At 36.0% G+C, this 23,488-nt stretch overlaps 1 protein-coding gene across 1 annotated transcript; it reads left to right on the top strand.

Moving 5' to 3' along the window:
• Positions 1-4,741: 4,741 nt before the first annotated feature.
• Positions 4,742-7,292, top strand: LOC106653309 (probable serine/threonine-protein kinase kinX). Its single transcript, XM_023463422.1, has 4 exons — positions 4,742-4,884; positions 5,114-5,161; positions 5,815-6,976; positions 7,064-7,292. Exons 1-4 carry the CDS (start codon positions 4,840-4,842, stop codon positions 7,165-7,167), a joined length of 1,359 nt encoding a protein of 452 aa, XP_023319190.1. The 5' UTR covers positions 4,742-4,839; the 3' UTR covers positions 7,168-7,292.
• The last annotated feature ends 16,196 nt before the right edge of the window (positions 7,293-23,488 follow it).

The raw sequence follows: 23,488 nt of genomic DNA on the forward strand, positions 1-23,488 counted from the left end.
AAATAAAGCAAAGAAAAGAGCTGGAAGAAAAGCTCTGGGATGTGAGTAAGGGAATCTTTAGCTCGAGCCGGAGTAAAAGTGCGAATGCAGCATTAAAGCTAAACATATATGGGTCAAAGGGGTGGAGAGAGGCAGAGAGGCAGAAGAGAAGCATCTGTGTGTTATCCTTGAAACCACGAGAAGGGAGAGAAACACAAACCCGCGAGTGCGGCGCGCGGCGATGGCATTACGTTGTATAGCTCATAGAGGCTCACTGCACGACTACTGCTGGTATATATAGCCCAGGGTGGTGGTCAAAGTCCTTTGGCCATTCGCGCAGTCGAGAGCAGCAGCAGCAGCAGCAGCAGCAGCAGTAAGGTGTATTTCAAGTTTTCCCAGCGTATAGATCCGAGAAGCCGAAAACTATCTCGGATAACAGGTTCAAGTACCCGTAAGCGTGGAAGGGTCAGCAGAAAAAAAATTTGAGTCATGGGACGGTATAATGGACGCTCAATGCGTTGTCCATCTTGCGCACTCGTATATATAATACATATTTTTTTGTCAGTTGTTTACGCCGAAAAAGCTCGTATCCCTTCGAGGGCGAGATTGAGAGCCCCTGCGCGAATTGCGCCTCTGGCTTTTGGAATAACAATTTAATGTTCACCACTGACTGTGTATGTTGTGAGCGAGCAACTTCAAAAACCACATCTGACGCGTTGTTAACCGCTTTGTTTGAATGTTACGTGCTTTTGCACTATGGCTTTGCTTACGCAATATATAAACACAAATGTATGTATACACTCGACTCGGAAGCGCAGTGCATTCGGCACAGAGAAAGCCGCTTGTTTATTGATAGTTAAAAAAAAAATTGAGAACAATAGTCAAATATTTATATCCTATTTGCAGCGTGTGTAATTTCACACGTGCACGCGTCGGTGTGAAGCTGTAATCGCGTCGAGCCGGTTGATAAAAATTATGAAACCCTTCGGTACTCGTAACGCGCTTTGACCCCGTTCGATGCCCTCAAAAGCTGCTTCACTTTTGCCCGGAAATGATAGTTTTGCAATATATGTGCGCGATCGTGTGAGAGAGAGAGAGAGAGAGAGCAAAAGTTTCTGCGGGTAAAACTCACGTGTCGTGGAGTCGAAACTTTGGCGAAAATTTCGAATCGCGCCTTGCAGATCCTTTTTGCGATCTCGTATAGCTACTCGTGTATATGAGCAACTCTACGAAAAAATACTTGAAAGTCGCAGTTAAAAATCATGATTGAAGTCTTTGTTGCTTGACGCGTGTTATCCACGGAAAATTTACTGGCATTACTGAATTCACACGAACCTAGGGTGTTCGATATTTTATAATTTTACAATGAATAATGTGCTTTAAATTTCTCCAGTTTACTGATTTTATTTTAATCTAAGGATTAATCTTACAAAACAAGATACCTTCGAAGGAGTTCTTATTTTTATTACAATGGAAATTATTAAATAAATTTAAAAAAATGTATGATAAATTGTAAATATTTATTAAATTTTAATGTGCTAATTATTTACCAAATCAGCTCAAGATTTGGCTTCAAGACTTCTATTTTGTACTAATGTTTTATCAATTATCGCAGGCACTAATGATACTTTTATTCATCTCATATGTGTGGTATTCGTAATAATATTTACTTTTGAACTTTACTCATCGCATGGATCGGTAATATAATCATGCAATATAACTATATATTTTTTTAAGATTACTCTTCACTGAAAATACCTTCCCACGTACAATAGACCCAATCTAATTCTGTCCGGTCCTCAGAATAGTGGAACGTGTATAAGCACAGAAATTCTGGCGTTCCAGCAGACAGAATTAGATTGGGTCTAGTGTATATCACAGGCGTGAATAATTTTGAAACTCATATTTTCTTATGTACAATATTGATGTGGGTTTTCAAATCATTTTTTTGTAAAAATGAATTTCCGCAAAAATCACCTGTGTGTCTAACATGATTGGGCTTTCCATCGATGAAAATTTTGAGGTTTTATATTTATTTTTGCACGTATGACACACATATTTTATAATATTGAGCATTGCATCGATGTGTTTTTTGAGATTACTCACAGTAACGAATGTTTTTCCACAAATATCACACGCATTATGGCTACGCTATTATGCTTCGCATTGATGTGGATTTCGAGATAACTCTTTTGTGACTATGTCTTTCACGATGTGAACATGACACCAGCATGTATCGAATCAATGTGTCTTTTGAAATTACTCCTAGTTGTGAATGACTTACAGCATGTAATTGCATGCATGAGTGATTTTATTATGAACCGAATCGATGTGAGTTTTGACACGACCTTTTTGTGAAAATGTCTTGCCGCATATATCGCATTCATGTGAGATACCATTATGCATCGAATCGATATGAGTTTTGAGAGTACGTTTATGTAAAAAAGATTTTCCGCATATGTCGCATGCATGTGTGATACCATAATGGATCGAGTCGATATGCTTCTTGAGGTAATATTTTTCTGAATATTTTTTTCCGCATATGTGACATGCATGTGTCATGTTATAGTGAACCGAATTGATGTGTAATTTGAGATACCCTTTTGTTGACATTTTCTTTCCGCAAATATCACATGCATGTCTGACGCCATTGTGTATGGAATCAATGTGGAATTTGAGACTACTTTTTTTTGTATATGTATTTCCACATGTGTCACAATGGTGGATGCTATCACTGTACACCGTACAAACGGGTATTTTGAAGTTATGTTTCTTGTCAAGCTTTTCGGTGATCCCTCTATTTTTATTTTGTACGGAAAGCTCGCAGTTGATATTCAAATTCGATCCTTCTGCATCGCCAAACAAATTCTTTTTTCACTTCTCTCTCGGATTCTTCTTTAATTATGCTATGACTGTTACAACTATTACTATCTTTTGTATTCCACAAGTTGTTTGGAAAGTAATCGTCATTTTCTCGAGCTACTAATGAATCCATATTGGGCTTGAAGTCTTCACATTCAACGACTATTTCCACTTCGTCGCCAAGTTCACATTTTCCAAGTTCATGAGTCCGTTAAAAAATTAAATATAAGTTAGATATATTTACAATGCGATTCAAGTATATAAGTATCAACACCTACTGAATTGTTTCGCAGAATTGGTAAGAGTTGAAAGTTTTTGATATCAGATTTTTCGTCAATCATTTCACGATCATTTTCAATGAGCAGCAAATCACAAGGGTCCTCTTTCACTCTGAAATAACCTCAATAAAATCAAGTATTCTGTTATTATATTCTTATGGTTTCATTCTTTTGAAAAGAAAATTACCTGACATCACACTTAAGTATACCACTGACTTCCATCTTTCTCTCTTTAAATCTTCCGTAAGCAATTAATTTTTTTGGTCTGATATTACCTTCTCAATCCAATTGTACACTGAAAGATTGCCGAAAAGTACAGAGCTGCGTGCTCGCTGTGTTTCAAAAAACTTTGTCCAACGCGAAACTGCGAATAGCGTCGCCTTACGCGCGATCGGTGCCTTGTAGAGTCGTAGCGTAGCGCTATGGAATGCACGCGGCAAAACACCGTATCTGGCTACACCACGGAGAGGTCTGCATCTATAAGCTACGCACAAAGTAAACAACTGAATGAACACAGCTCTTGTCTTTTCAGTGAATCATCGTGCAATTTTTCGTGAAATTGCACGATGAGCTGCAAGAATCAAGTATCCAAAATTGCAAAGAACCCAGTAAATAGTTAGCACGTGATGTTATAAGGGTTTAAAATAAAATACCTCCACGATAGAGAATGAAAGTGCAATGACAGTTGATAGTGCGAGATTCAGGCGAGGCACAGTCATATTAGCACAATTTCTATTGAAATTTTATAAAAACATTATGCATAAGTATCAATGCTTATTTACCATTGTTAATTATCATTTTTTTCTCTAAATTGTAATAAAATAATAAATTTGTTGCAAGATTTTCTTCTCAGAGAGCTGTCCCACATATTTTGAACAAAAAATTCCACTATTAATTTTAATATACAATATGAAATAACTTCTTTTTACTTTAGTGAGAAATTAGTAAGATTTAGGCCAGAGGAATTCACTCCATTTATTAATTAGTTCAGTCGGAAAATTGCGAGACTCGAGATGAGAGCAATCGAGCTGTCTCTCGCTTAAAAAATAATGTCAGCTTTACAAATACTTATATTTAATGATTAGATTTTTTTGAGGAGCGTCTCGAACAACTGCTATGGCAGAAGTGATGTTCTCTTACTTTTTTGTAGAAAAAGAGAGAGAGCCGCGAAGAACAAATAAACGAACAATGGTTTTTCAGTAAAACCTCAAAGTTCATCACTATATATATAGTAGTAGTATATATATAGTTCATCATAATATAATCATCATAATCGAACAAGAATAGGAAATTGTTTAATAGTATATTTTACCACAAAAGCTTCAAATAAGCGGAAATTTTGCGACCAAAGTTTCATACTGTAGGTAAGAGTGAGAAAATCAATTATTTGGCGCTAGAACGTATGCGAAATTTGTAATCAACACTCATATACTTGATTGAAATATTAAATATTGTATACATAAATTTAATCAATTCAAATTGAAGAATTCGAAAAAGGCGCCATCATATGTGTTGAAGCTTGTCGTAACAGCGCGTTCATTTCGATATTACGTTCAAACCGTCAAATTTTAAAGAGGGGATCGGATCGAATTTTTGAACGAATTCAATGTATCATCTTGAAACTGATTTTATTAGTGATACATATCGCTACAGTTATTATTGACATAGCTAACGCTTTGGGTGTGTTTATATTCCGATTGACTTTTTCAGTTATATTACAATGAGTGATAAAACTAATAGTTCGATATTAGATGTTGAAAATATGGTAAGAATCAAATATATTTACATAGTAGTAAATTCAAAACGTTTTCATAGATTTTTTGTTCATAGTACATAGTGTATAACTTCTCGTAAATTACATTTCGTCAATCTTATTAATATAGTTAACAGTTATAGTAGAATCATAAGATAACAGTTTTACTTTACATTTTTATTGACATATTATATTTACATATTATCTTTCTCTTTCATAAAAACATTTACATTAATTTCAGAGTGACGAAAAAGAAGATTCAAAAGTCGACTCCAAAATCGATTGGAAGGTAAGTACATTGAGAGGGGAAAGGTATCTACAAATCAAAATTTTTTTATTTCCGTATACCTGACTCATTAAATTTTTTTTCTACTTTTGGACTCTCTGGCGAGTTGTGTTTATGCTCACCTGTCGTATCTTTCATCGAGTACCGATTGAGCTACAGCACTAGTTCTTAGAGAGGGCACTTCTTCAAAACATCATTATTTGCCGCATTTTAAATCATTAGAGTACTGACCTATGAGTTTGAACACTCCTAAAGTGCTTGGGGCCGTAGTATTGATGTTCTGAGGAAGTGTACGCGACCTTGGTGCTGTAACTTTAAGGGTTCGCCCTAAATCTTGCAACAAGTGACCAAAAACATAACTTGCCAGAAAGCGCCAAGAAAGAAAAAATTCAACACATCAAGTATACGAAAAAGGCTTATGAAAATAGCTGCACTCAGCTGCAATTCAAAAATTTTCGAAAGAGGAGGAAAAGTCCAACTTTGAAATGATATCAAAATTTTTAGGTATTTTTTGCCCCTTGAAATATACAGAAAATTTTTCAGTGAATCAGAAAGTTTTGAAAAAAATAAATACAGTAGAATTTAAAAATCATAGTTTTACTATAAACTTTTATTGATAATCTTTCGTTTCAATATAAAATTTCTTTTCATTTCAGGGAGAGGAATTTCAAAGATTAATTGAAAAGCTGACACCAGAGGACGACGATGATGATAACGATGGTGATGGAGAACGTGAATCGATTGTTCGCGAGAGCCGTAATGACAAAGAAAAAGCAGGTGGATCGAGTAGCGGTGAGAGCCGTGATGATAAGTTGGAAAGTGATGATGAAGAATCGGAAAGTAAAGACGACAATCCCAATTGTCCTGTTGCATCCAGTAGTTCTGGACCCGGTTTGAAACCCGATGATAAGAGGTTTGAGACCCGGGCGAGTGAAGAAGAAAAAAGAGAATACTATCAAAATAAAATCAGTCAAATCGAATCTAGCGCTGATGAGGACGATGATGATCAATGGGAAGACATTGATGACGAAGATAATGTGGATATGTCACAACACATCATAGACGCTTTGAAATATTATGGCTTGCTTGGGAGCCGTGATGATAACGAATCGAAAAGTAAAGACGACAATCCCAATTGTCCCGTTGCATCCGGTAGTTCTGAACCCAGTTTGAAACCCGATGATAAGAGGTTTGAGACCCAGGCGAGTGAAGAAGAAAAAAGAGAATACTATCAAAATAAAATCAGTCAAATTGAATCTAGCGCTGATGAGGACGATGATGCTCAATGGGAAGACATTAATGACGAAGATAATGTGGATATGTCACAACACATCATAGACGCTTTGAAATATTATGGCTTGCTTGGGAGCCGTGATGATGACGAATCGAAAAGTAAAGACGACACTCCTGATTGTCCCGTTGCATCCGGTAATTCTGGACCCGTTTTGAAACCCGATGATAAGAGGTTTGAGACCCGGGCGAGTGAAGAAGAAAAAAGAGAATACTATCAAAATAAAATCAGTCAAATCGAATCTAGCGCTGATGAGGACGATGATGATCAATGGGAAGACATTGAAGACGAAAATAATGTGGATATGTCACAACTCATCAAAGATGCTATGAAATATTATGGCTCGATTAAGCGCAACGAAAATGATCCGGAAGAAGTCAAAAGGCTTGAAAGGCTTAGCGATTTTGATAACCCTAGTGAAGAGGCGAAGCATTCGATTGCTACCGAATTCTGCCTGCGCGATGAATTTTCTCCTTTAAGAGAAGCATTGAGGTTGGGCAAAAAAGCCAGAAAAAATGATGTAAAGTGTAAGTGTTTAACTCCATTAAAATATTACAAATTAATTCGAAAATTAAGTAATTATTTGAAACCAATTTATTGTTTTATTTTTATAGGCTTGAAAATTCGGAAGGATCTCATTAAAAAAGGCGTTCCAGAATATTCACTTCCTCCGAAAACATATTTACAAAAAAAATACAAAAAAAAAAGTAAATATTAATTTTTAAATTTTAAATTTTGGTACATAATGAAATAGATATGTAAATAGATAGCAATTTATGACCTTTTTTTATGTGTAAGAAAATTTCTTGTAATTCTTTGTAATACATTTTTTACTAAAATTAATATGCACAACGAGCGTGAAAATATGCTCAATTTTATTTCAAAATTATTTCAAAATTGTTCAAATTTATAAGATTTCAAAATCAAAGGACGCGGATACAGTGTTCAGGTTCCTCAATATACACGAAAAATTATGATAAATTAATTTTAAAAGCATTCTATTCTACAATACTTTTACAGTAAGTTGAAGTTTATTAAGTTAAAAATAGCTGTTGGCAGGATACTTATCAAAATTACCATTGTTCACGCATCTTTCCATGTTGCTGGAATCACAACAAAACAAGTAACTCGTCAATTCACTTGTCTGAAAACAAAAATTTCAATCGTCGCTTGAGCCTCATATTTTGAGATTTTTTCACAGAATCGCTCATATGTATACGCGGCAATGGCAAAGTATAGAAATGGTAGAAAATCCATTATTGAGCACTTTGTCTACAAATTGGAAACATTTTCTACTAATACAACGTGGCGTACACTCTCGGCAGTTGAGAAAAATATAATATTATATTTTCCTCGATGGATAGTCCGTTTCCGAGCTGCTGCTACTGCAGCCCGGTCGATTTGCGAGTGTGTGGGTGTGTGTTTGCGCGCACAGTTGAAAAAGAAATCAAGAAATACGCTCTCTCGAGACCAGCAGGAGCAGCGGCCGTATTGTATAAGGCCAACTTTGTGTCATCGGCGCTTCGCGCGTAATGTAATATTTAAAAAAAACTTTTGCATCGCGTCGTCCCTCTTCTAATTATTCGAGTAAACTTTTGAAGGATTTTTATTATTTATGCATCTACTTGACACCGATTTTTTTTAAATCTGTATTAATTTGAGCCTGCGATTATAAATTTCATAATTAGTTTTCCAATAAGTCCAAGCTGGATCGAGCAATAATATCACGAATTTCGCAAAATACACTATATATAAAACAAGTATCTTTGGTTGAATCTTCGCACGAAACCTTTGATCGTAGCAAAAGCACTGTACAATTTTCCCTTCTTTCCGTCTTTAATCGAAGGGAAACTGTGCTCTCTCTCTCTGCTCGACTCTCAATTGTACTCGCACATTTCTCTCTTTCTCTCTCTCGCTCTCTCTGCAAGATAGGGAGAGAATAATTACAGGCTTTATTGTGCTCGTAATTGGCCTTTCGAAAAGCAGTTATGCAAACCCGACCGGCGTGGCAACGAATGACACTTCTTTCGAAGCAAATCAGCTTCTAAATCTGTGTGTGCGCGGTTGCACTTTTCAAGTCGTATTATATATCGATCGAGAGAAAAACGAGCTTTCGATGATGTTTGACCCGTTTTTTTATTATCGAAAGTATAATAGCGACTTACGCGACCAATATCATTGTTCGCATTCGTTCCAAAAGTATTTTTTTATCCATTTGTCAGATGAAAAGAAAGTTGTATTTTTCGAATTACTCGAAATTTTCCTCAACTGCTATATTTTGCCATCGCCACGTATAAATAAATACATACGAGCCCTTTCATAAAAAAACAAGTCAAAATGGAATTGTCAAAAGTAATTAAACCCAAAAACGTTTAAACGAATATTAAAAAGTAAAAAGGAAAGTAATTAATTCTAAAACAGTCAAAATAAGTCAAAGGAATAAAAAAAATTAAAGCTCAAAAGAGTCACAATGTAATTGAAAAAAACAGAAATTCGATATCGAGACAAGTTCTTGAAAATTCCATAAAAGGACTCTGAAGTTTCAGTTCTGGTGGTTATATTCTCTAAAATGCATTGTATATGAATTAACACCATAAGAGAAACTTCAGAGTCCTTTTTTGGAATTTTCAAGAACTTGTCTCGATTTCGAATTTCTGTTTTTTTTAATTACACTGTGACTCGTTTGAACTTTAATTTTTTTCATTCCTTTGACTTGTTTTGACTGTTTTAGAATTAAATACTTTACTTTTTTACTTTTTAATATTCGTTTAAACGTTTTTGGGTTTAATTACTTTTGACAATTACATTTTAACTTGTTTGAAGTTTCACTGATGGCTGTCCATAGACAGCTAACTTAATATTTTAGATTTACTCAAATTTCTTATATGTTCTTTTCAATTTAAATCTCGAAAAAGTGCAGCTCGATAATTAATTTGATTTGCTTTGCAATTTTCAAATAAATTTTGATATATTGTAGCATCTACTCACACGACATTGCATTGTAAATGAATTCGATTTGATTTTTATTTCATACGGGCCCACCGCCTGTTAAAACGTATTTCGAAGTCTTCTAATTATTTTATGCCAGAGCCGTTTTCTATAACAATGAACTATGGTAAATTAAATTTTCTATAATTCTTGCTTATGATACAATTAATTATTGAATTATTATATAATAAACTTTTCAGTGTGGTTAACGCTTGAAAACAAACATAAATTCAGTTGATAATACAAACTCTACCAGGTATCCATTTCGGAAATAATGACCATAGCACCGGACTGTTAAACTCATTAATTACACGTCTTTTTTTTCAAATTTATATAGGTCTATTCTTTATCCTTTTGCCGAGAGCTCGATGTATTTTATTGCTCTTTTTTACAATGATACTTTCGCGAGAGCTACTTCTACTTTTTGTGCAAATTTTTCTTGCGCCAGCTTAGCACTCGTGAGAGAAAGAGAGAGAGAGAGAAAAAATATATATATGGTCGAGCGCACTTTTTCAGTGTGCGAATCTTATATTAATGTTTGACTTTGGAGGCCTTGTTACACGCATTACTCCTGTGTATTATAAAGCGTTTTTCCGACGGTAAAATTCACGATAACATTCGTTAAATGTTATCGGTCTTTTAAATTCGGAAATAACACGATAAGCGAGCGTCAAAAATCGTATAATTACGAGTAAAATGTTGTTGTTGAAAGCACGCGCGTTTACACAAACGAGCATCACTGCAGCTGTAAATTTTTCCACGCGTAAACTCGTCAGACGCTCGAAAAAAAAAGTTCAATACTTTTGTCGGTATAAAAAGTTCACATTCTCGCTCCATCAGCGGCTATTGTCGACGTATACGTATATACCTTATACTACTACTACTACTACCACTACCTACCTGCTGGGCGCAACGCTGTTATTAAAGACAATGAAACATCGTCGATTCCCCCGGAGGCCCATCGAGACTTTGCTTATACATATATGTGTATATGCTTTAATGCACGCAGACATCGACACAGAGCTATGAGCGCAGGTGTGCGCACAGCAGTGCAGAGACTCGCACGCACAGGGAGTATTCCTTTCCAAGCGGTTTAACTTTTTAGCGAGCTACTACTGCGATACGTCGTGACGTATACGTGCGGGAGAGCGGGTGGGTGCGGCAGATCTTTAACGGCGCGAGTATACGCGTATACTACAGGGCATTATCTCGGAATTTTTTGAAACCACCACCGTCGAGAGAAAGAGAGAGAGAGAGAGAGAAAATGAGTAATGCGTCCGCGCGTGCGAGAAAAAAAAGGTACAGAGTATTATACTCCGTGAGAGATATATTGCAGAGGTTTGCGCGAATCAGACCGTAGCAAAATAGGCGGTAATAACGAGAGAGCGAGAGAGAGAGAGAGAGAGAGAGAATGGACGCGGAAAGACGGGAAAAAATCTACGGAAGTGATAAAGTGATATGGGTGCGAACTTTTGGCAAGTAACGATAATACGCGAAGAATCTGCATTTAACTGAATCCTCCTAAGCGGCGACGAATAATGCGCCACGTACTACGTGTGTCAACTAGGCTTGCGAGACAATAAGTGGCCCTCGCGCATACGTTGAAAGTTCGCTTGTGCAGCGTTACACGTGTGGTGCCGGTTCGCGTCATGCTTTATTTGACACGTAGCATATAAGTACATATGTACGAACTAATGTACACACCGCGCGAAGCAAGTTTCATACGGCGCGCTTGGCCAACTTTAATCCCTCCGAAGTGACTGCTGCGTGTAATAAACTTTTGCGCGCGTATAATTTAACTGGATGTCACTCTCGGGCTATTTAATTTAGGCAGCAGCCGTGCAACACGAGGCCGAGCCACGCGCGCGCGTCAAGAGTTTATTCGAGCTTGCACGCACACACACACGGGAGAGGGAGAGTAAAAAAAAATCCTTGAAATCACACGATGACGCGAGGTGACATTAAATTTTCAGTTGGTCGCGTCGATGTGCACGGCGGCAGCAAGCAGCTGGTAGCTGAAATTCATGAGTCCGTGCACAGGCGAAGCGACGACTGTCGCCGCGCGCGTGTCTGACTATCGATGCGCCTACGCTACTGTTGCTGCTGCTGCTGCTGCACATATGTATGTGCAGCGTTCACACAGCGCACACTGTGAAATTCATCGACTCTGCTGCTCCTGCTGCTGCAGCTGTTGAAAATTTAACCGAATTGATCAAGACTTGCCGCTTCCCAACTCGGTCGCGATAGATCGATGATATGATGGTTCTTTTGACGTTTATTATACACACACGCTTTGAATATTCCAATCGTACGTCTGCCCGTTCACGCACGTCGACGATGAATCGATTATTACGTATACCAGTTGTCTTTTGACATTGAATGGATGAATGAATTAATTTTTATGTTTTCTCGATATCAAGTCAAGTATACCGAGGTTGCGGAAATCTTAGAATGCATTGTAAAGATATCTACGTAATATATTCCTTTATGATTTCGTCCTTATCAATGAGTAAACTTGAGAAAATTCAGTTCAATTACGTCTAACGCTTGTGAGCAGGCACACTCTTCTGAAAAGTAAATTTACACCAGTAATAAAATAAAAAAAAATCTGTGGTTCGTTAAAGTTCAATAAGTACAAATACCGCTAGATTATTTCATATAAAAAGTACATATCGCCTTCGCACAGCACACTTGTCATAAAACGTTCATAAAGGCAAACTTTCTCTCTCTCTCTCGGCCTTGTCTCTCGCTCTTTCGTACACTTGAAAAGTTCAAAAGCTTATATAGCACCTTTTTGGCGACTGCGATAAAAACTTCAAAGTGTGGCAGCAGCAGTAGTAAGCGAGGGGTGGATTCGCATGCACATTCTCTGACACAATTGCATTAGGTGAGAGTTTGTCGGTGTGTGTGTGTGTGTGTGTGTGTTTATGTCTGTGTCTCAGCCTTTCGTTCTCACTTCGACTCTTTGCGTTATGTAAATGAGAAGACCCCCCATCGGTGCCTGCTCTTTTAACTCACTAATATAAGTCGGCACAGCAGCAGCAACCATCAGATGGCTTCATAACGCTTTGCACAATCTCTCTCTCTCTCTCTTTCTCGGCGGCGGCCGCCGGAACTTCCGAAGTTAGTGGTCTTGAATTGGAATGAAAGGAAAAAAAGAACGAAGGATACCAAAGAGAGAGAGAGAGAGAGCCAAGAGCCAAGAGTCGAGTAGTAGGTAGGCCGAGATTCAAAACGATAGCGATGCACTTCAGAGGTCATGCAAATGAAGCCCCGCGGCTTCGTTTGCTCGCTCGTTCGCTCGCTGTCTTATCATTTTGTATAAGCGCGAAACTTGTCGTACGCTCCGTATACGCTCGGCTCTGCCTCGTTTGCTGCTGCGCTTAAAAATATCTTTCACTTTTGAGGGTGGAGAAAAAAAGATTTCTCTACCTTTGTAACTCTTATTATTTTTAATTATCAGGTACGTTTCGAAGAAAAAAAAAGAAACAATTTCATTGCGTATTAAAATAGACAATTGAAGGGAGCCGAGCACTGAGAGAATCTCTCAGCTCTGTTTTTCGGAAGTTTGCAATTAACATTTGCAATGGAAATTCGGGAAAATAAAAAATTTCAAAGAGTTGATGATTCAGTGAAAAACCAGTTCTTCAAATTTTTACCAGAACAAACAACATTAAAAGCCAGAACCAAAAATGCTAAAAACTATGAGAGCTTGGCAAAGCTGTCATGAATTTTCTAATTTCTACCCAACCTGTGCGCGTATGAAGTTATTATATATCTATAGCAAAGGCTAAAAAAATCCTTTATAATTGGATTGTTACTTCTCATTAATGCAGAGGTCGAGCTCGCGCGATATACCGGCCGTGGAGTCGCGAGGGGGGGAAAGAGCCGAAAAACCCAAAGATAAATTAACCTATCCATTAAATTGTGTCTATCCGCTGTGCGAACACGCGCGCGCGCACATTCACGGGGCATAATTATCAATGCTAATTAGCTAACACGATAGCGCGTGTGCGCGCAGCGCGGCTACGTTTCGTCGCATTGTTATACTCATTGTATACAGCGCGAGCAGTGGTACACGACCCGTCGGAATAAATCAAAATTTCGATTGTTTGGAGGAGGCGCGCGCGGCATCATATGCAAACGCAGCCGAGCCGCATCGGCGGTGCAGGGGCGACGAAGCCCCCGCCGTGTGGCAACGGCATCGAAAATAATCGAATAAATCTTAACGATTCGTATATTATGTTATAAGCGATGCTACGCCGAGAGAGCGAGAGTAGCTATTATAGGGCCGATGCTACTCCATAGTCGTGTAGAGTCCTCGAGCGCGGAGCTCCTTCACAATTATTAAATGATATTGTACACGCAGCGGGGTAAGCAAGGCATGTAAGGAGGCATTGTTATATATCACAGTGCGGTCGCATAGTAGCGCGATGATATATAGACCTCCGCGCGCTCTGCTCGTTAAAATAGCTTCCGCCGCTTGTGAGCGATATTGTGTGCACTTGGTTTTGTGCGCGCTTTGAGACTCTCGCCGGTGATGCTCAAAGCATCGATTTGTCCACTTGGTTTGTCACGTTTGCTTTTGCGAGCCTCGGCTGCTCCGTTATTGTTTGAGAGAAGCTCTTTCAGAAAAGTTTCGCGATCAGCTTTCCTCGACTTTGTGCACGCGCGCGCGCGAATGAATGTTCGTAACGTCGTCGCGCTTCGTTTGCCGTCAAAAGAACAATTTCATTATTATACGGTCCGTCGAGTGTTGTCTAATTTATCGTAATTGTTCAATTACGATCAGTAATTTTTCTGATTAAACTATCTCATTAAGCAGTCAGTCAGCATCGTTGGGACAATCAATTTTTTGAGGACAAAGTTGAGAATTATATATAATTTATATAATTTAATAATATAATTTATTTCTAAAGATGAAACAAAACTTTTATGAGAAAAACAATCTATATGAGTAATTCTCGTGAAATTTTAATATTTGTGTCAACCCTACAATATTCGTATGAAATCTTAAAAATTACTATTCCTTGAATTGTTTATGTTATGTTTTTAACTTTTTCTTTTCTTGAGAACAACTTCCAGTGGGATCAAAACTTGAATTTATATAAAAAAAATTGCATTTTACGGCGTTTTCTATGCGTTTTGAAATTCAACGCAACCTATTTTTAATTTTCAAATTTTGATTCCCGATAGGCCCATCCATCTTTTTTATCCAAATCGTCACCAAACAATCCCCAGAAACTATACTTTCGAAAAAAATGTCACTGCCTGGTGTGCGTCGTTACCCCGCCTTTTACACTCTGATGAAAAATTCAACTCGATTTTTATCAACCAAATTATAGGGAAAAGTAGTTTTTGAGTAGCAGAATCGAGTGGTATATCTATTTTTACGTGCTTGCTTTGTAAAAAAACTTGTATACGATATAAACATGGGCGTTGCTCGCGCTCATTGTTGACTTTCAGTGCATTTTAATCGAATTTGGCGATGCACATCAACAGTTTTACTTTGAATGGCGCAATTTATATTGCCCATTTTAGTTTTCGACATTTTGGAAAAGATAACGATATGAGGTTTTTTTTTTAAATGTCAAAAAACCAAAATTGTAATCAAATTGAGGACCAGATATTGTCCATCAGTATGGTATATAATATGGTTCATAAGCTTTAGCTTTAACATGTACTTTTTCAAATCCTCGAATTTTATGGGAACTATTTTTTTCAGGTTTCTGAATCACTTGTAAGTCCTGAAAAAAAATTTTACGAGTGTGCTTTGAAAAAATAAATTTTTCTATAAATTCTTTAAGAGCAAAAAATCTTGTAGATTTGAAGCCCCGAAAATGTCAGAAATAGAAAAACTAATCACTTACATTGAACACATTCCTTTGGAGAATTTGTACACAAAATATTCTCAAACCGTTAACGGTATTTTATCAAATCTGAAAAAAACAATGGAATCATCTCTTTTAACGGTAATCGTAAATGGACTTCTCGTAAAAGCACTGGAGAGTCAGTCATTCGGTATTAAAGTATCATTGATGTGTGATCCACAAATCATTAGTATTCTCGATCGAAACTAGAACAGTTTGAGACTACTTTTATTTCAATTTCTACAAAAAGAATATCAAGCAAGAAAAGAATCGAATAGCACTGCAGATAAAGGGTTATTAAGAAACGGAGCCTCGCTCATGAGTGAAGTATACAATCGATACATTGTAGCCGAAATAAACTTTGAATATTTGGCAGTTCCCTTAATAAATTATTTGGAAATGATTTTAAAACCTTCTTCTTCTCAGCAAGTCAGGCAAATTTCGATTCATATATATTATGAATGAGTACAAGTTTATATCGAGCTACCAGTAGTATTTGAACGTAACACTAAAAAATATTCAAGAAAATCTTTAGTTTAAACTTGTACCCGTATTTCACTTATTTGTTTATCAAAATTTAATTTAAATTTTCTGATAAGATAAAATTGTAGTAAAAACTAAAACATATGTAACTTCGACGGATTTTTTTTTGATCGAAAATTTTACAAAAAGTAGTCTGTACAGTTAAGTCTATATGTTGTATTAAAAATTTTTATTACGTATCATATTTTCAGGTTTGATATTTTATGAAGTTATTTTTTCCAAAGTTAATAGGACAAAATGAATGATTCTTTTGAGCCATGAAGGTGAGCGTATCTTTTCTGGGAAAACAACTACCCACGGTAATATGTATCTGGCGAATATTTGCAGATTTTATTTGCTCGAATAGTCAGATGTGCAAGTGGTCCTAATTATAGCCAAAAAATATTTGTTTAACAGATTAATGCTGAAGTGTACTTAATTAAAAGTTCGCTCACTAGTTGTGCAACTTGGTTAAACGAATAGGACTTATAATTGCATCATCGTGAAGTTTCAATTTGACGAAAAGAAGCATCTAAACGTCTTGGAATTAAGAAATTATCGATAAATAGAATTATTTGATATGCTTTGAAATGAAGATAAACTTGCTTTTAAAATGAAGTATTATTCACAAATTGACCGAGAAATTCATTTTCGGCGCTTGTTGACTGGAACGATAGTAAAAGTAGGCAAACTTGGAACCAAGGCAACGTGTGCGATAGCATTGTACTATCCGAAACGTAAAAACTCGCCCGCGCACCTCGGCATTCCCTTTCTCTCGACACTGAAAAGACCTAATTTTATCCTTCACTTAACTATACCCTTTAATAAATCGGCGTATTTATAGTTTGTAAAAGTACTGTACTCACCAAAATGATGAAAGTAAAGTTTCTAATGACTTTGCTCTACAAACTTTACAGGAGAAATTGAGTATTTTCGCAGAAATTTTGCAGCTCGCACAAACATTAAACGTCTAAGAGGAGTGATTAGTTATCTTTCAGAATTCAAGGGCTAAAATCACTCTCATTAGAAGATCCATCAAGCTCTGCTAACGAAACTTGATGAATGCCAATCGTCGGCGTTATTTAATCAAAGCAATAACGCCAAATTCATTTCAAATACTTTTTCTAAAATAATTGGAATTTTAAGAACGATTCATAAATATTAGATAAAAAATGTGAAAAAAAAATAAAATTTTTATAATGCAGCGAATCCTTTGTGTGGTACAAATTTTTGGTAACGCGATAACAGTGACGTATCTCAAAAGGTAGTGAAAAGCAAAACTTTTCAGCTTCTCATATATTAGAACTAAATTTATGCACATTGTTTCTTATAAGTACTTGCCTTAGCTAAATAGCCGTGAATTCTTGTCTGAAAACTTTGCTCGAGCTGGATTTACATTAAAGCCGTGAGTGTGATACAATTTCAAATTCAAAAGCCCTTGTATCCCGTATTTTGTTCTAAGTGCCTTTTAAAGATAAAGAAACTCCAGTCTCGACCAAGTAATATAAATAATATTCAATTCAATGAATCACACATACTCGCAACATTTTAGATGAGATTTTTTTCCTTCCTTTTCCCAATACTACATCTAGCATGTACAATGGGTCTCTTGAAACCTCGTTATTTTCTTTTTTTTTTACATTTTTTTCGGGTACACTCGTTAAAATGTTCTACTTGCCTTACTTCAACGCGCGACTTCGTTGCGCTTGAATTTTTTCTCAAACTTGTGTACCTGTGTATACTTTCGTAACTCGCTACACAGAGCCTTGTTTCATCCTCGTACTTTTTTTTCGTTCACTCGAGAGTCCGATGCATTGTTACGGTTGGAATACACTGCAATATATGAGCAAATCCAGAATTTTTCTTCCATTTCACGGGCCAAAATCAGCACCAAAAATTTTTTCGTGGTACGCGAGTAAGGGTCACGGGAAAGCGTTCTTTGGGGTCCTAGAAACATAAAAAAATGCGTGAACACGAAAAATTTTGATAGTGAATTTTTCTATATGCATTTTAGTGCACCGCATATGAAAAATCACGATATAGAATGGTGAAAGTATAAAAAAACTTGTGAGTATCGCAAAATAAGAGTAAAAAATTTTTCAAAAACCCCATACCCGAATGTATTTTTCGACGAGGAATCCAACGGTGACCTTGAATTTGACCTTCAACGTAACCTTCAAGCTCCAGCGATCCAAAAATCGGTTTTTAACCTCGGAAAACGCAAGTAAACATTCAAACTCGAATATCTCAAAAAGAGTAATATTTTTACGTTTTTTATTGCTTCAATGGAAAGCTGAGGTCATTTTATATAAAAAAGAATCGTTTTCAAAGTGTAATATTCATAATTTCTATAAGAGATACGAGAAAACATAGTCGGCGCTCGGCCGTCCAGCCGCCCAAACGCGCGACTCGCGGCTCGCTGTAATCGCAGCTCGCACAAATGACAATGTAATTCAAGTAGAAAAATAAATAAAAATATTGTTTTTATTCGTTTTTTCAGCTTTCTCGTGGCGCAGTCGTTTTTTTCGATAATTTACACGTTCACTAGAAAAAATAGGAAATAAAAGTTTAAGTCCATTTTTCCAAAAATGAAAATTATCAAAAAATCTGACTACACCACGTGAAAGCTGAGAAAAAAACGCATAAAATCAATATTTTTATTTATTTTTCTAGCTCTTAGCGCGAGGCGCTAAGAGTTTTGAGAAATTTCGCCCCATATTGATTTTGGCGATTAATCTGTAAATTTCGTCGTTTTTAATACGCAGAAATTTTTCGCAAATGGTTCATCAATAATAAAAATACAAAAAATTAATTTTAATATAAAATTTCTCGCTCTTTTCAAATCTGTCATAATATGGGAGTTCTCATTAGAAAAACCGATTTTTGGATAGCTCGAGCTTGAAGGTTATGTTGAAGGTCAAATTCAAGGTCAACGTTGGATTCCTCGTCGAAATAGTAGATTTTCTTACGAGGGGGAGAAATGAAACTTCCGCATGCATGTGATTTTCACGTGTTTCATTTTTCACCCGTGTAAGAAATAGTATTTTTTTCCATCCTCGCGCAAAAGTTTTCATAAAATTATCCAAATAAATTCAAAATAAAAAAATTAATTCAAAATTTCAATACACATACGGACTTGCATTTGTTTTTTTTTCGCATCGTGGTCTTGATTTGCCGTCTGATTGTGTAGAAAACCAAGCGGTTATGGTTATAAATTCAAAATAAAAAAATTAATTCAAAATTTCAATACACATACGGACTTGCATTTGTTTTTTTTTCGCATCGAGGTCTTGATTTGCCGTCTGATTGTGTAGAAAACCAAGCGGTTATGGTTATTATTGACTTTTACATAAAATCAGTTACATGCGGTGCGAATTCTTTTCCTTCACTTTTAGCATTGTGAGCGTAGCGATTCATACTAAACTTTAAAATACGATTCTGTAATTAAGCTTCGAATGTTGATGCTCGCCCCGACATTAGCATCACGAGCGAAGCGAATAATGCTGATCGGGGGGGGGCGAGCATTACTAATAACATTAATATAAAAAACATTTTTTCATTTTGATTTGCGTGTAACAAGTTACACACAACATTCTTTCTCATCCGTAGACATACCATCATGCGCGAATAATATTTCAGGACTCTGTATAAGTTTTACTACGTAAGTAGTACATCTCAACGTATTGATGTGTCTCCGACAAATTGTAGGCTATATAACACCGTGCCTAACGAGATAAGTCCATTTTGCTGCAAACGATTCCCGGCCAAACGAGATAAGTCCACCTTTGCGAGCTCCAAAATGCGATTAAGAGTCTAGATTGATTTGAAAATGGAAGAAAATGATATTCCAACATAAAAATGGCTCTCACACTCTTCGAATGTTGTGAATTTCACTATACAGTTGGTACATTTGATACACGAGGGGTTATTTTCGCGATTTTCAGTGTGGCCTTTTTTCGTTGCAAGATTTGAGATCTGACACCAGTATAACGTTAAATGAGCTATTTTATCAATGTAAAATCATTACATGAGGTTTTGATCGCAAACTAAGCGAAATTATCGATATTGAAAAAAGTGTGACCGCTAAAAGTGGACTTATCTGCTAAGCGGGGAAAGGGCTAACGAGATAAGTCTATATTTTTTGCTTCGTATCATCACTATGATGCGTCTTTCAATTTCACAAGTACATAGTTCGAAAGATACCTTATAATAGGTAAGAATATCATAGGTACAGATCTTTAGTCGTCCGCGTCTAGCTAGGCCTTCGTGCGCAACTTAAAACGCGTTTTTCTCGAAAACACGAAAAATGGAGTTATCTCGTTAGCCCTTTCCACCACAGATATTATTATTAATATTACGTTGCTAGGCTGAGCTGGCCACAGCAACCACGTACTGAATCTGTCGAGCCATGTTCACATTTCGGAATGATAAATATTAGGAATTATGAATATTCGGAATGTGTAAAATTCGGAATGTTTGAAAATCGGAATATTCGAAACGGAACACGAAAAATTCGGAAAAACAAAATTTTGGAATAAAAAAATTTCGGAATGATAAAACTTCGGAAAAATTTAAATTCGGAATTCACAAAATTTTGAGTGGAAAATGTAGACTATAAAATTCCTGACTAAAAATTTTGAGGATTCCGAATTTTAATTTTTCCGAAGTTTTTTCATTCCGAAATTTTTTTATTCCAAAATTTTGTTTTTCCGAATTTTTCGTGTTCCGTTTTCAATATTCCGATTTTCAAACATTCCGAATTTTACACATTCCGAATATTCATAATTCCTAATATTTATCATTCCGAAATGTGAACATGGCTCAATCTGTCGAACACGCAGAAGTGGGCAAAAGTACTTCTTTTTCTAGGCTACGCGTACGGCGAAAGTAAATACTTTTGCCGGAAGGATGGAAAAAAATACATTGGGTATGGGGTTTTCGAACATTTTTGGAAACATTTTGGAAAGGTTCTCAAAATGTATTAATAAATCTTTCTTGGCAAGGTTACAGACACTTGTTTGAGTAAACTCACTTCAAAGTCGTGTGATTGTTTACATGATAAGCTCATCGTAATTAAAAAAAATGAGAAAATTAATTTATCTTAAAGTTCGGAGATTAAGACCTCCTCGAATAACTGAGTAGTCGTCAAAAGAACTTTAGAAAATCTTCATGAAGACTTCGAAAGTTAAAAATTCGCCGTCCAGGAGCTAGTACTTGTATAAAAATTTCCTGTTACCCACTTGTGAGTTCGATAAACTTATGTATACACTACCTATGAGTGATTCGTGAATCTAAAAACTTGTTCGAAAGTATCTAGGAAGCTTTTTGAAAGTTTCACTGAAACTTTCGAAATAACCTTTCAGGAAACTTTAACGGAAACTTCTAAGAAAGTTTTCTGAGAGCTTCGATGAAACGTTTACTTGTGACTTTATAAAACCATCCTCGCAATCTTCCAGAAAACTTTCAAGAAGCTTCCATGGAATATTTCTGGAAAGTCTCCTGAAAGTTCCTTGAAAGTGTGAATGGTTTCATGGAAGCATACCGGGAAGGATTAGGGAAGCTTCCCAAACGTTTTAGTGAAACCTTCAAAAAAACATTTTATGAAATCTTTGTTGCAACCTTTCAGGAAACTTCCGAAAAGATTTCATAAAAGCTTTTCCTGTATGCTTCTGGGAAACTAAAAAAAAACCTTCTGAAAACTTTCTAGAATCTTTCATGGAAAGCTTTCTTGAAAGATTTCACGGGGAGCTTTCATGCTATGTAAGTTGCCATTAAAAAAAAATTTATTGTTTCAAAGCACACTCGTAACATTTTTTTTGGGGACTTCCAAGTGATTCAAAAACCTGAAAAAAATAGTGCCCATAAAATTTGAGTAAGGGCCTTCGAGAATTTAAAAAAGTACATATAAAAGCTGAAGCTGATGAACCATAATATACCACTAGCGGCGTTCCTCGCTCGCTAACGCTCGCTCGGTCTCAGATTGTTTCAAAGAAATCGTAAGAAATATTGGAGGAGTAAGAATATTATAAGACATATTTATGAAATATTTAAATTTTGAACAAATTTAGATGTTGAAACATAATAGAATATAATAGAATCATGTTTATCGATATATTATGTAATTGGTCATGATTCATTGAATACAAAATAACCCAAGAACTTTATAGATTTAACTTAACGAAACATCATCTCTCCTTCTCGTCTTAAATATAGTACAGTAACTTTCTAAAAGGGCATTAATTTGTACGTCGAAATAGGTCTATGAGAAATTTGGAGATTAGTAGATTTAAAACATAACTAAATAAAAAATCTGCTACACTTGAGTGAAAAAGAATTTAATTATAAAAATTTTAAGACCTAAAGGATCATTGATTAAATATTGATTAAATATTATCAAAATCTTCTTGACAAGGACTTAAAAATTACAAGTCAATATATATGTATCCTGGATGAATTTTAATAATAATAGGATCCACAGACATATTTTTTGTTGTACAAAAACCTGCAAAAACATATTTTATCTTCCGAAACAAAAAATTTTAATATTAATCCTTAATTTTCATGCTTTTGCATTTATAGGCATAAACACAGGTGTGTTTCCTTAAAGAAAGCAATCGTTTACGCTATAGTCGATATAATAAAGGTTTCTGATAAAAAATTCCCATGGCCTGAGAACAACAATCTTTATACTTTAATTTTCGATTCTTTTTTTATTATGAATTTTTTAATTTTCATTTTAGCGATGAAAATCTTTCACAGAATACAGACAAATACTAAAGAATATTGTACCCGTTCACTTGACTTATCTGTAATTATATACTTAAATAACTAACTTGTCCGCTTTTAATTCATAAACATTAATTTCTTTTTCTTTTACATTACTTTAAGATAAATAATAATTTTTAAATGTAAATTTTTTTCTTGTTCGAAAGTCTAGTTTGATATATTGTTTTCGATTATGGGATTAATGAATTTTTATTAGAATCAACAAATAAAAGAAAGTTCAAGTTCTCCACCACAAACTCATCCACGAGAACAGGAAAACAAAAAGTTCCCCGAAGAAGTTTCAACAGGTGCCAGAACGGGGACTCGGTGGACCAGGTCGGCACGTTCAAGTTCTCCACCACAAACTCATCCACGAGAACAGGAAAACAAAAAAATTCCCCGAAGAAGTTTCAAGAGGGGCCAAAACGGGCACTTAGTGCACCAGGTCGGCACGTTCAAGTTTTTCGCCACAAACTCATCCGCGAGAACCGGAGAACAAAAATTTTCCCGAAGAAGTTCCAACAGGGGCCAGAATGGGCACTTGGTGCACGCCACAAAAGAAGAATGTGTAAAAAATGTAAAAAAAGGCTTAAAACGTGCGAAATCGTAAAAAACGACCAATTTTTTGGATATATATGTATTTATATATATATATATATGGGTCAGATTCAGAATTTTTCAAATAAACCTGCGGGCGAGGTTCACGGATTTTCCTGAAATTTCGGTATGTTATAGTACATGATAAAAAAGTGCCAAAACCAAAATTTTGGACCCCCTCCCCCCTCCTACCCCCCTCCTCCCCTATAGACGTCCATTTTCTATCTATATTTTTTCTGAAGGCCTGAAGCTATTAAAAAATCTGAAAAAATTCATGAAGGTACTTTTCAACAATCC

Source organism: Trichogramma pretiosum, unplaced genomic scaffold (genome assembly GCF_000599845.2).
Source record: "Trichogramma pretiosum strain Unisexual culture from Peru unplaced genomic scaffold, Tpre_2.0 scaffold162, whole genome shotgun sequence".
NCBI classification, from domain to species: Eukaryota; Metazoa; Arthropoda; class Insecta; order Hymenoptera; family Trichogrammatidae; genus Trichogramma; species Trichogramma pretiosum.

Coding starts and splice junctions, on each gene's coding strand:
- LOC106653309 (XM_023463422.1), top strand. CDS start 4,840: ATGAGTGATAAAACTAATAGTTCGATATTAGATGTTGAAAATATG. Junction 5,162..5,814: donor ACTCCAAAATCGATTGGAAG/GTAAGTACATTG, acceptor TTTTCATTTCAG/GGAGAGGAATTTCAAAGATT. Junction 6,977..7,063: donor CAGAAAAAATGATGTAAAGT/GTAAGTGTTTAA, acceptor TTATTTTTATAG/GCTTGAAAATTCGGAAGGAT.